At 38.6% G+C, this 13,067-nt stretch overlaps 1 protein-coding gene across 5 annotated transcripts in view; it reads right to left on the bottom strand.

Moving 5' to 3' along the window:
• AP3B1 (adaptor related protein complex 3 subunit beta 1) overlaps positions 1-13,067 on the bottom strand; it is a 158,384-nt gene that overhangs the window by 129,569 nt on the left and 15,748 nt on the right. For all 5 annotated transcript variants that reach the window (XM_033085715.1, XM_033085717.1, XM_033085713.1 and 2 more), the window contains exons 3-5: positions 7,757-7,831; positions 3,109-3,204; positions 1,489-1,649 (exon numbers count right to left, since the gene is read on the bottom strand). In XM_033085715.1, coding sequence (XP_032941606.1) covers positions 1,489-1,649; positions 3,109-3,204; positions 7,757-7,831 — 332 coding nt within the window. The remainder of the gene's footprint in view (positions 1-1,488; positions 1,650-3,108; positions 3,205-7,756; positions 7,832-13,067) is intronic.

The following is a 13,067-nucleotide window of genomic DNA, read 5'->3' as shown; positions in this document are numbered from 1 at the left end:
TATCTATCCATGCGGTGAACATGGTAAGTACAGAGGCAGTCTCTATTGTGTGTGTATGTGTCATAGAGGAGCTAAACCATGTGATACACAAGCCTGCACCACTGCAGCACCAGCAACCAGAGCAAGTATGTATGACACTGTGTGACTGCCTGAGAACATCAAACCACACTTGGTGGCTTGGGAAGCCAAATACTCAAGTGGGACCATAGATCTAGGCTGGACAACTGGGTGTGTGTCTGAGTGCAGTAACTGGAGATCTACCAGAGAGCCCACGGTGTTCAGGCAAACTACTGGAGAAACTGAAAGGTCTGGAAGTTTATTGAGATACACATTTGAGTGTCTCAATCTCCATTTCCCTCCCCAGTTCCTCTCCACCTAACTCAGGACAACTGGAGATAAGAAGATATCTGGGCCCCTCAAAGCACAGTCTTAGTGTCTAAATCCAGATACTGTGGAATTCATGAGTGTTCAGGGAAAAAGTTGGGCATGTGTGTGTCTGACTGAGGGAATCTGTAGTAGGAAGTGGAGAGGGCTTGCAAGCATCGTGCATTTGTGTGTGTCAATGACTGGGAGACTGGAGATTAAAAGCCTGTTTCTGGAAACACTGAGCATCTAGGATTATCATAAGGGATCCATATTGTACACATCCAGCCATGCTAATGCGTCTGTATACTGACCAGTCAGAATGCAACAGAGTAAGGCTGCTGGTGCTGGTATTGTGTGCATGACTGCTCATATCCGACTCTGGTGATCTGCACAGATGGCTGTGTGTATGTGTATTGTATGTGTATCTGTGTGTACATGCCCATTAGGAACATATGCTCAGCATTGTGACGAGGTGGTTTGAAGGGGCATGGAAATTGCAGCAGTCTCAGGTTACCTGACTCAGAACTTCTAATGTCTCTCAACCTTCATTTTTTGGCATATATGAAACAGAAGTGAAGTAGCAGAATAAATGCCTGGACACGTTCAGCAGAGGTACAGGTTCTGTTGGCTCCACCTATGCAAACCACTACCCACATCTTTATTGGAACTCTTAGAACAGCAAGAATTTCTGAAGTAGGAGAAAGATCTGAAAGATTTAGACTTGCATAGACTAAATTTCTAGAAGTTAGCATTCTTCTGTCACATGTGCCACAAACCACGTTCAGGCAAGTGCCTCAGGATGAAAGACAGAGGCTTGAAACAGTGAATTCGTAGATTGTGAGAATTCCTGTCAAACTGTTACATAGATGAAAATACCTAGTATATTAAAATACAAAAGACAGTGTAGTTTCTTTTTGTATCTCTTTCTAGTTACTCTGTTAAGTCTAGCAATCAAGAGAATCGCTTGAATTACAACCAAACCCATTGAGTGACAGAATGGCTACACCCACCCCAAACTTTTAAAGAAATGGATCTGAGACATGCCAAAGTCACAGTAGCATTTATAAACACAGCCCACAACTATAGTAACATTGTTTCTCAGTAATTGCCAGAATCACTTACCTATACAATTTTTGGATTGCATGGGCTGCATTCTTTCTCACATAAGGAGATAAATCAGAAGAGGCTTCCTTAATAGCAAGCATCATAATAGGAACAATAATTGGGACACGTATGCTGGATAAAACTCTTAAAGCACTTGCACGGATTAACTGATTAGGATCCTAAAGAATAGGAGTGAAGAGAGAAATAAAATCAGATAGTGCAGATAAAAATAATTAAATTCACTGCTACGTTTAGACTAATTAGTGACGACACATTGAAACATGTAAACCTATCTAAGTCAGACTTGCAAGTGAAGGCCATGCTAGTAAGTAAATGTGCCCCACTCCACAAAAAGAAATTTCCAAAACAAAAAAGTAAAACAAATGAAGAGAACGTTACACATTATGAAAATATCGTAATTTTACAAAGGAAGACATTAACAGAATGCAATTTTCCAAACAAGATATATTAATTATGGATAAAAAAGACTAATATTTTATTTAATAATCTGATACATTTGCTGCAATCCATGGGTAATTCAGATATTTTGAGAGACAAAGTAACCCAATTTTATTATCTATGAAATGTCAAATAAAAATGTTGTTCTCAGTTGTGACATTCCCATTCAAGTTCTTGACAAAATATCTATTGTATGCTTTACTACAAGATACAAACTGAAGCCAGTAACAAAACCAACTTTAAAGAACATGTCAAAATATCAAGCTAAATGCTTTGAGCTAAATGTTAAATATCATGAAGAACACCAGAAACAAAATCATTTGAATTCTAGCTTTTCATTGTAGTCAGAGATAGTGAAGGCAGTATATATGACATTGGGATGAAAGTTCAAGGAAAGGGGGTAGAAAACTCTCTAGTTGATGTGGGATCCTCCTACAGATGCACAACTGGTGCTCTGACTGGAACATTTTCCAACAAGATGCAAGGTGTGGGTTAAGTGGCTTAACAGAAATAGCCTAGAGTACAAGAAGGGTACACGGAAAACCCAATCTCCTCTTATAACAAAAACTAGCCAAATTTCAGAACAGAGACTTAATAAATATTTCTTCTCTCCACAGCAACACTTCAAAGGCAATCCGAAACTTTGCTGTCTAATCCCATTTCTCACTATTATCTCATTTGAAACAAGAGTACAAAAAGCTATTTTTCTAGTGCTTTTAAAGAGAAAGTACCATGGGCAAGACACTGAGTATTTTAATTTAGGTACTACTGTCTTCCTTATGTTTCAATTCTCTGATGTACACAAAGCTCTTTCTTTTACATAAACTAAAAGGAACATTGGTGGTTCATGCTAATAATGGGGTCTTCTTTCCATAGACACAAGTTACATTGGAATGAGAAAAGTGATTGCAGAAATTAAATGTCTGGCATGCGGATTTGAAAACATCATTCTGCTATTTTTCTGTAGTGCAGTAATTTTACTTCTTTCAGGCTAACTTAGTTGCTTGACAAGGTTTGAGGTAGCAGACAAAAATCTGGTAAATCATGTAGCTTAAAACTACTTTATCAGATGTAGACATTTACATGCTTTAGTTTATCATACTACCCTTACACAGGCATTTTTATTTTTGTGCTATCAGCTCAGAATTCCCTATAAAATGTTATTTAGTAGTCATTCACCTTTAAAGCACGCTGGAAAGTACTGATGGACAACAATGCTAGATCTTGCTGCTCCTCTGCGTAGCGCATAAGGTAAACATACACAAGTTTTTTTATCTGAAAAGAGAAAGCACAGGGAATATCACTATGAGAAAGTTTTAGAATACTATAATACTAGCTTCTAGGTTTCACATTTTTAACAACATTTTCTCCTTTGAAGAAAAAGCTGGAGCACTCACGTGCTTCTCCAATGTCTTATGAAATGCCTTAGGTGCTGCAATGCTACCTAATTAATGAAACAGTCAGATGAAAGCTACTAACACAAAGTTCTGCTTTATATTATTAACTAGTAAATTAAGACTTTAATAATCTAAGATGTTGACGTGGGGAAACTGATCACTTGAGCACATTTTTTTCTTTCTTATAGAAAATAGGTTAAAGTGAAATAGCCAAGAATTTCAACAAGTCCATTTTATTTTACCGTGAAACTCAAATTAATTTAACACATTTGAAAGTGAATATAACTTACAGCTGAAGTGTGGTAACTTACACATCTCAAATATGATTAGAAGAGCACTTACCTTGAATGAAAACAAAGGATATTAGATTCACCTTTGCATGATTACAAGCATTCAAAAGATACAGTGTAAGTATACTACAAAGGATGAAATGTCCAAAGATCAAGAAAACCTCAGTATGATTTTGGGGAGGAGGTTATTCAGCTTAGTTCACTTTACCCCTCATACCCAGCAAGCAGTAAAAACATTTTTTTACATTTGAAAAAGTAGTAAAGTGACTGTTAGAGTTTACAATGGAAAATTCTGGAAGACCCTCAACTACAGCTGTGCTAATAATTACTGTCACTATCAGAAGTACTATCTTTGTGCCAATTCTGAAAAAAACCCCATAGTATTAAATCACAGAAGGTTACACCATACTAAATTGTTTTTTGTTCAGCTATAGAGAAGCAGCAATCAACATTGACCACAAGAGGCCTGTGCACTGAATGACTGCAGGTGTGCAAAGAAAGCCTCCTTTCCTTGAAACCACTCTGTGACTAGAAATGGAAGCACTCAGAGCTTCGTGACTACACTATTCTTTTACCATTTACCTTCACTCAATGTTAAAATGCTCTGTTCTATAAAGCTAATCATAACAGGGGCACATTAGGCTTGAGGAACAGAGGCAGATTTGTTTAATTAATTTATCAATATAAGCACATCAAAATCCATGAATTATTGATGAAGACTTATTTTTGTTCTATACAACCAATTGTTTATTAGGTCACTTTTTGTATCCTTACCATCCATGACGTGTACAACAAAAAAATCATAAGGCAATTCTGTAAACAATAAGATGCCCTTTGCTTCTCTTCAAATAAATTAACATGTTATACTACTTCTTCATCTCCATTTTCCTTCATCAGAGCACTAAGCTGTGATTAAAAAAAATACAGCAGCTATTTCTGGGCAGGAAATTCACATGGATACAAAGTCACAGAATTGCAGAATGTTCTGAATTGGACCACAAGGATCATTGCGCCCAACTCTTCAATGAATGGTCCACACAGGGATGGAACTCACAACTTTGATGTTATTAGCACCATGCTCAAACCAACTGAGCTACTCTCAGGGTTACTCAGATAACTGAATGTTATGCTACCGCACTGCAGCAACTCGTACATTCAGTTTTGGGTAAGAATTCTTAGGAACAGGGCAAAATTTGGCAAAACACTTTCAGGAAACAGGATCAATGTACTAAGAATCTGACTAAATCTAGTAATTGCTCACAATTTCAAAAGCATCCTAAAAAATTGACCATGATAAATGTTCCTGAGGTCTAACTAGATGGCTGACAAGTAGCTGAAGTAGACTGGGAAGGAAGTAGGTGTGGGTGAGAGCACCTAAGGGCAAGACCCCAGGAGGTGCTGCCCATGGCATAGACCAGTGAAATCCCATCCCGTTGCAAGGAAAGCCCTTGCCCTGTGGGTCTCTAGGGGCAAGAACCATGTTTTTTTGTGCATCTCTTTAAGGGCATAACCACAGGGGGTTAGATAGTAGAGTAGCAAGGAAGTTCTGGCTAGGTCCAGTTGTATGTGCACACAGGTACACACACACCTGTGCGTCCAAGGGTGAGTCCATGAGAGAGCAGGGGAATCCTAGATTGGAGGCATTCATATGTGTAAAGAAGGGCTACAGTCTTAGGGTTTCATATATCCCCCCTATCAAAAGGGTGATGAAATCCATGGTCAGACATTAGGCAGACTCTGTGTGGATGAACACTATATATACACACATTCCCACTAGCAGACCATCTTGAACTGCCAAGCTGCTGGTGCTGCTTGTGTTCACCTGAATACCCTGTGACAATTTACGCGGCTGCCTCCGCATGTACAGTAATTTCACGATCATAAGCTGCACTGAGTATAAGCCGCACTTCCGGGTGTCGGCAACGTTTCGTTCTTTGTCCATATATAAGCTGCACCTGATTATAAGCCACACGTTACAATACAGAGTGTGATAAAAGGTATCTATTCTATCACCATCTGTTGAGGGTGGGGGCAGTGATCCTTATCTCAACGACAGATATTCTGCTAATGGGCCATCCATTGAAACCAGGTAGGGCATTGTTCTTTGTCTTTTCACAACCCATCCTTCCTCCAGCCAGTCATTTTCTGCTAATGGCCATTGAGTCCCACTGTGTGACTGATAAAATTACTTCATCCCATTGGAAGTTGCTCCAGCCAGGGGGAAGAGCCCAACATTTCTTGCCAAGATAAAAACAGAGGTTTTGGGACACTAAGGTAGCCCCTTTCTCCAGTGGACTCCAGAGGAAAACTGGATTTCTCCACATCACCGCTGGACCTCCGGAGGGAAATTGCACCTTCTACAGGAGCACTGCTCCAACTGAACCACATCTGTCACTGCAGGAGGACTGCAAGCACCTTTTAATGGGACTGCTACCAACACCCTGCCGGACAGGGTGTCAGGTTGTACTCTGACTCTGTCAGTGTTTGGGGTTTGTTTCTTTGTAGTACTGTATTTCTATTTTGATTTCCCTAGAAAATAACTGTTATTCCTAATTCCCATATCTTTGCCTGAGAGCCCCTTGATTTCAAAATTATAATAATTTGGAAGGAGGGGGTTTACATTCTCCATTTCAAAGAGAAGCTCCTGCCTTTCTCAGCAGACACCTGTCCTCCAAACTAAAACAGCAACCTTTCATTTTTTGTCCATATATAAGCTGCATCTGATTGTAAGCCGCACTTCGGGTTCGGACCACAATTTTAGTCAAAATGGTGCGGCTTATAATCGTGAAATTACTAAATATTTATGTGTATGTGCACACCCAGCAGGGATACAGTCTCAGCTTCACTTCTGGTTGGGCTTAAAGCCTGCAATTCAGATAGTCTTGCCTCTATCAGACTACAGGTTGCAGCCCCAACAGTGAAAAGCAGTCCAGATGAATAACGTTGTTTAAGGCACTCCTCTTTGCATAAGGTCTCCCTGTTTAAAATTGGACTTAAGACTCATAACTTACAAACACAAATTACAGTGGAACAGATTATTTAGCTAGTCTGATTTCTCATCCCATATCTTTTTATTGCCTATTACTAAAAGTACAATTACAACTCCTAAAATTATTTTAATATAGTAAGTTCCTGAAAGACTGCGAATTAGCATCTTTGCAGACTTACACCTTCTTGACTTACCAGTGCTCAGTATTTGGCCTCAGCCAAATAAATCCACTCTGTCTCAAAGAACAAAAAACTCCAAAGTTTTCAAAGCAATAACTAAAAAAGAATAATTTCTGTAAAGCTAAAATTAAACTCAAACTTGACTATTACTATCCATCCATGTAAATATGGAAGAAAACTGATGTTTTATCCATTATATCACAGCATGTTAAAATGAGAAAGGAGTTTGCTGAAGCCATTATTATAAGAAATATAATCTTTAGTGTCATAAGCCAGGGGAAAAAATATTTTTTTGTTCCCATTAATAATAAAGGCTGAAGTACACATTTTCCAAAGAGGACAGAAGAACTGAAGCAGGCATTCAAATGACGTGTCTCCTTAAAATCCAATACTTCAAACAACTGTTGCCCACATTTTTCAAAAATTACAATCCTGAGCAGTAGGAAGTAACTGAAGTCATTGCACTCCACTTTCATCAAACTGATGCTTGTTAGGCAACATGAGGTCTCAAACTATAGACTTACAGATGCTATTTTTATCGAAATCTTATTTGTCAAGTCGATTATAACTCTGACACTTCTGCAGGGAAGCTGTCAGTGTATGCACAGTAATGCAGTGAGCATCAGAGTTACACTTTCTACATACACCCTGTGGTTATACAACAATAACCCTGCGGATTTAAACACATCATCATTTAACACAACCTCAATTTTTTAGCATTCTGGAAATCTGAATTTTCATTACTCCAAAATTGGTTTTTTTTGACCTTGCTTTCTCATGAGAAACAACAACAAAAAAATTATATCCAAAAGCAAGCTACTTTGTGTGTCTAATGACACTCAACAGATATGCAAGAACACACTTTTTTTTTTTTTTACCCAGTCATTACCTTTAAGTTGAAGTCTAACACAATTAGATAAAATCTTCATAAACAGATTTTCTGTAAGTATGTTTAACAGGTTAGAGGAATACCTCAATATTTTTGCTGGCAACATTCTTCACAACAGCAGGAAACAGTTCAGAAGCATTTTTTCCCTTTGCAATCATCTGAAAAAAAACCAGAAGAGGCAAATCTTACCAATGTAAAAATATAATTTATTAGAGTGTGGTTTGGGTTTTGTTACTTCATTAGAGATCTGTATTTCAAATCTAGTTTCTGTGAAACCAAAGATAGAGATGTGAGTTTTTGTTAATATTTAGACCTTACAGGATACAATCCATACAATGAAAACTCTTGAGTGCTGGTAGGTTATGACTTTGCTGGAGTGAACTGGACTTTAACATATAAGATAACAAATAATTTTCAATGCTTTCAAAATTACTAAAAACAAAGACACTGCTAATCTGAAAAGCCCTGCAGAATTGCCTTTTGGGAGCTGGAGGAGAAAAAAAAAGGCACCCAACAACCCTACAAAATCCAAGAAGTTATACAAGTTTAAGTTACACAGGTTAAGGGAAAAGTTCCCTTTCCCCTGGAACAACTGTGATTTGCAACAGAACCAAGGAGAAAAATAAACATCACACCTTAAAAATAAAACAAGGTTTTTTTCCATAGCAAGTTAAATACAGAAGGCCATAAAGTGTTTATAGAGAACAAAAAAGAACATACAAAAGCCACACAGTAAAAGCAAGATCAATCAACCCACCATTTTTTTGTTGTTTTTGGAAGGAAGTTTTCATGTTTGATCATGAACAAGGCATGCTACAAACAATAAAATTCACAATAAAGATCATAAACATCAAAACCCTGATTTAGCTTCAGTTCTTGTACAAACAGCTTAAGAAGGAAGTTCTCTGTAGGAAACCGGGTACATAAGAAGGAGTAAAATACTTTCATATACACTATAGCTGCATAACATTCTGCTTAGATGTAATTCCAGTAGAATGTCTGGCAGTACTTTATGTCTAAACTGCAAACCCTGGAATTTCAGGATCATGTTACATTAAGCTACATCAAGTTCAGTGCTGCTGAATACAGACCCAGACCACACCTATCTCTAAGAACCTGTGCCCTGCTCAAGGTCAAGATTCAGCCAGCCAAACACCAAGTTAACCAGAAAACACAAAATCTCACTAAGGAATCATAGAATAGTCATCTTTAAAGTCATCTAGTCCTGCAGCAAGCAGGAACATCTTCAAGATGTTCACAGATCAGGCTGCTCAAAGCCCCATCACTTAATGCTTCCAAGGACGGAGTATTCACCCTCTCTCTGGGCATCCTGTCCTTATATAGAATCTAAATCAACAGTCTTTTAGTTTAAAACCACCACCTGCTCATCCAGTCATCACAGGTCCTACTGGAAAGTCCCTCTCCAGCTTTCTTGTAGACCCCTTTACCTACTGGAAGGTGCTATAATGTCTCCCCAGAGCCTTCTCTTCTCCAGGCTGAATGAACCCAATTCTCTCAACATGCCCTCACAGGAGAGGTGCTCCAGCCCTCAGATCCTTTTTGTGGCCTGCTCTGGACCCCTCTAACGTGTCTGTTTTTCCTGTCCTGGGGACTGCAGAACTATATGCAGTTCTTCAGGTTGGGACTCTGGTAATAGAGTGGAGTAGAGGAGCATAATTATCTTTCTCAACCTCTTGACCACACTTTCTGGGCTATTAGAGAACACTGTCAGCTGACAACCACTACTTCATCCACCAGCATGACAAGGTCCTTCTTGTCAGAGCTGCTCTTGATCCCTTCATTCACCAGCCTATGCTGATACTGGGGGCTGTCCTAACCCAAGGGCCGGACCTTGTACTTGGCCTTGTTGAAGCCCATGGTAATGCCGTAAGTCTACATCACAAGTTTGTCCAGATCCCTCTGGATGACATCCCATCCCTCACGCATGTCAACTAAACCAGTCAGTTTTGTGTTGCCTGCAGATTTGGTGCACTCAATTTCACCATCTATGTCATTAATGAAGATGTCAAACAGTACTTGTCCCAGTACAGACCCCTGAGGGACACCTCTTGTCACCAATGTCCATTGGGGCAACAACGAATACACAGGGATCCAACAAATGAACAAGACTTCTGCAGCTACAGTTACTCTTATCCATAACTATTACGTTCCAACCACTACTCAACATATTACAGCTGATTAAACTTCATATTCTCAACTCACAGATTTGTTTGTGTATTTAATTGATAAAACATTTTAAAAGTATAAAGAGTTAGGATCTCATGCAACAAAAGCAAGAACACACAAAGCCAGGCAATACTGGTAAACTGCATATTCTGAGAAACTTTTAAGAAGAATGTTGGGAAGAAGAAAGAAGGAAGCTGCAGCTCAAGGTATTACTCAGTCTTTCAAAAGGGTGTAAGAGCATCTGTCCAGCATGATATTTTGATCTAACCCATTTACTATCTTAAACTGTCTATTGTGCCTCTATTAAAACACAGAAAGTTACACAAGCACTATTAAAAAGTAAGCACATTAAATGAATTTCAATGGGTTTTAACTAAGAATCTAAAATCAATTTACTACTTTCAGGACTGGGGGGTCTCCACAATAAATGCCAAATTCAGAATGACAAGGTAGTACTTAGCAACAAGATGCATTGCAGAGAGCGCCTGAGTTCGTACAAATGTGCGTGAGTGTAAAATTATAATCTCTTCCTGGCTCAACAGAAGTTAGAATACACAAAACCAGGGATGATCCTCAGACCTTCCTGATAGACTGTAATTGTATGACTCTGTGCATTACTGGGATTATTTAACAGATCTACTGTAATAGCTCCAGTGCACCATGTAAATATGTATTTAGGGTCTTTTAAAACAGTGTATTTTGATTCATTATTGCATAACGATTCATGTAGATCCTCCTTAGCTAATGGATCATTAACGAGAAAGAACATAATGGCTCTTTCCAAGACTGAAGTCTATCAGGTCATTTTTGTTGCTGCGCCTAGACATTCTCCATTTGTGCTGTCTTATGCACCTGGAGTTTCTGCACAAAAACTTTCATTCCAGCATAAGTGCTGTGTAATGTCAAGATGTACTAACCTTTTTTTTTTTCCACGTGAGACACAGAGACATTGATGATACTCTCTGAGGGAAATCAGGCACATGACTGTTTCCTAAACATATGCTCTGAAACCTTCAGGAGTGAAATTTCACAGATTTTTCCCCAGAAATTCAATCAGGTTACAAGATCTGGCATTGGTTGTTATAATATCAGTGAATGTTTTAAAAGAAATATGAACTTTATGTTTTCATGCATATAGTGGAATATGTATACACAAAAATTTATTTCTAAACCAGCAGTGTTGTTCATATTCTTGCAAAGATTGCAATTATTTTATTGCATGCATATAAGGAAGAAAACTACAAAATAACATACTGATAAAATAAAAAAAAAAAGGTCATTGATCATGAAAGTCATATTTTAGCTGAAAGTAGGCTTAGGTACCTTCATGCACAAGGGAGAAGTGAAAAGATCAAAACTGGACCACTCCTATGCTTGAAATTATACTGTTTTAAGTCTCTCTCTGGAAGACAGATTTGGTTTTATTTGTAAGGAATCTCCTTCTCCCTAGGAGAAAATTCACAAACTACCTTAAAGGAGGAAGCAGTCACAAAAAGTACCATAACCAGCATTCTCCTGCTATTTCTCCATCATGACTATATGAACAAATGAAGTTTTAGCCTCATCTACCAAAATATGAAGCTAACTATTAGTATCATAGAATCATAGTCATACAGAACAGTTTAGGTTGGCAGGGACCTTAAAGATTGATCCCTCTCCTGTGGTTAGGGACACCTTACTGAAAAACATCCCTGTGAGGATAGGCTGAGAGAGTTGGGATTATTCAGCCTAGAGAAGAGAAGGCTCTAGGGAGACCTTATAGCACCTTCAAGTATGTAAAGGGGGCTTAAACAGGGCTGGAAAGGGACTTCTATAAGGGTATTTAATGACAGCGTAAGGGATAACAGCTTTAAGCTGACAGTGGGTAAGTTTACACTAGGTGTTAGGAAAAAATCATTGTGAGGGTGGTGAGGTAGTAGAACAGGTTGGCCATAGAAGCTGTGGATTCTGTATGCACAGTTTTTTCAACTACCTGAATCTTTGTAAATAAGCATTCCAGTGAGACCTGTTAAATAATACTTTTCCTTTTTTCCTCTAATAATAAGGCTAGAGGAAGCCTTTCATCTCTGAAAAACACATCTCATCCCTGAGAGATGTAAGCTCCTCTCTGTATGTAAGCATAGAAGCACCTTTGTGCTCCACAAGAACATAATCACCATTGTTACGAGGCCTCATGCTCATATTGTGCAATGTCCCGGTCCTGACCTGTAAAGTTCATTGTTTGAGTTTGTTAATGTCAACCAGAGGTTGGTGCCAGGTATCTGGTGTGAAACACACTTTCAACATAGCACAGGAAACAGCAAATACCTTGAAGATATGAAAGAAACTGAACACAGAGGATCCACTAAATCAAACAACTCACTTGTGGTTAAGTTTGGTCAGCCTTACAAGCTAGAAGGCTGTTTCTGCTTTAAGTAGCAGCAGCTGAGCAATGGAAAAATATCCAAAAATCAGAAGGTGCCCACTGCCACTTGGGGAAATAGTACTCTTCCTGAAGTGCACAGTGCTTAGAATAGGAACAGAAACCAAGGACCATGAACTTCACAAAGGACAGAAATGTGGTACTGGAAATTGGAGAGAAATATCAGAATTGGAAAGTGGTGGACCAGAAGAGAGAATGTGCCCAATTAGTTCTGCCTTCCCTTGCTGAAGACTACTTGAGCCTGCACTTCAGCCTAAGTCCATTAAGGATCACAGTTATCACTGCTAACTACACATCTCCAGCTTCATAGTATCACACACTTCCAGAAAAATTAAAGAAGCCATTAAGGACTCTTTTGAATGTTCAGCGGTAGCAGGTATTAAAAATTAGTGAGTTTGCTCATTGCACACTTATTTGTAATGACTGTATTTTATTGTATGAATAAAGGAAAGTAAAAAAAACCCAAAAAAACCCAAACCAGTAAAGCCTTGGTTTAAAATTTAAAGCTTATTCAATTTACTGTTTTCTAATTCCCCCATATACACATACACACATCTACATTCGGTTTCAACAGTTTCGAAACACAGCTAAAGATATGGCCAGCTTTTCAAAAAAGAAGACCAAGGGAGCAAGAGTCAACTTGCCACAACTCTCCTGCCCACAGTAATAACCAGGAAAAAAAAGATTTTTCTTCTGAGGGAAGCAGAAGAATGTAAGTTTACCGTGGCACTTAAAAAGGTCACTATAAAAGGCCTTTTTGCAATAGCTACACTGGTCAAACCCTT

Source organism: Catharus ustulatus, chromosome Z (genome assembly GCF_009819885.2).
Source record: "Catharus ustulatus isolate bCatUst1 chromosome Z, bCatUst1.pri.v2, whole genome shotgun sequence".
Lineage (NCBI taxonomy): Eukaryota > Metazoa > Chordata > Aves > Passeriformes > Turdidae > Catharus > Catharus ustulatus.
The sequence above is the reverse complement of the archived record's forward strand: the minus strand, read 5'-3'. Positions and strand labels throughout refer to the sequence as shown.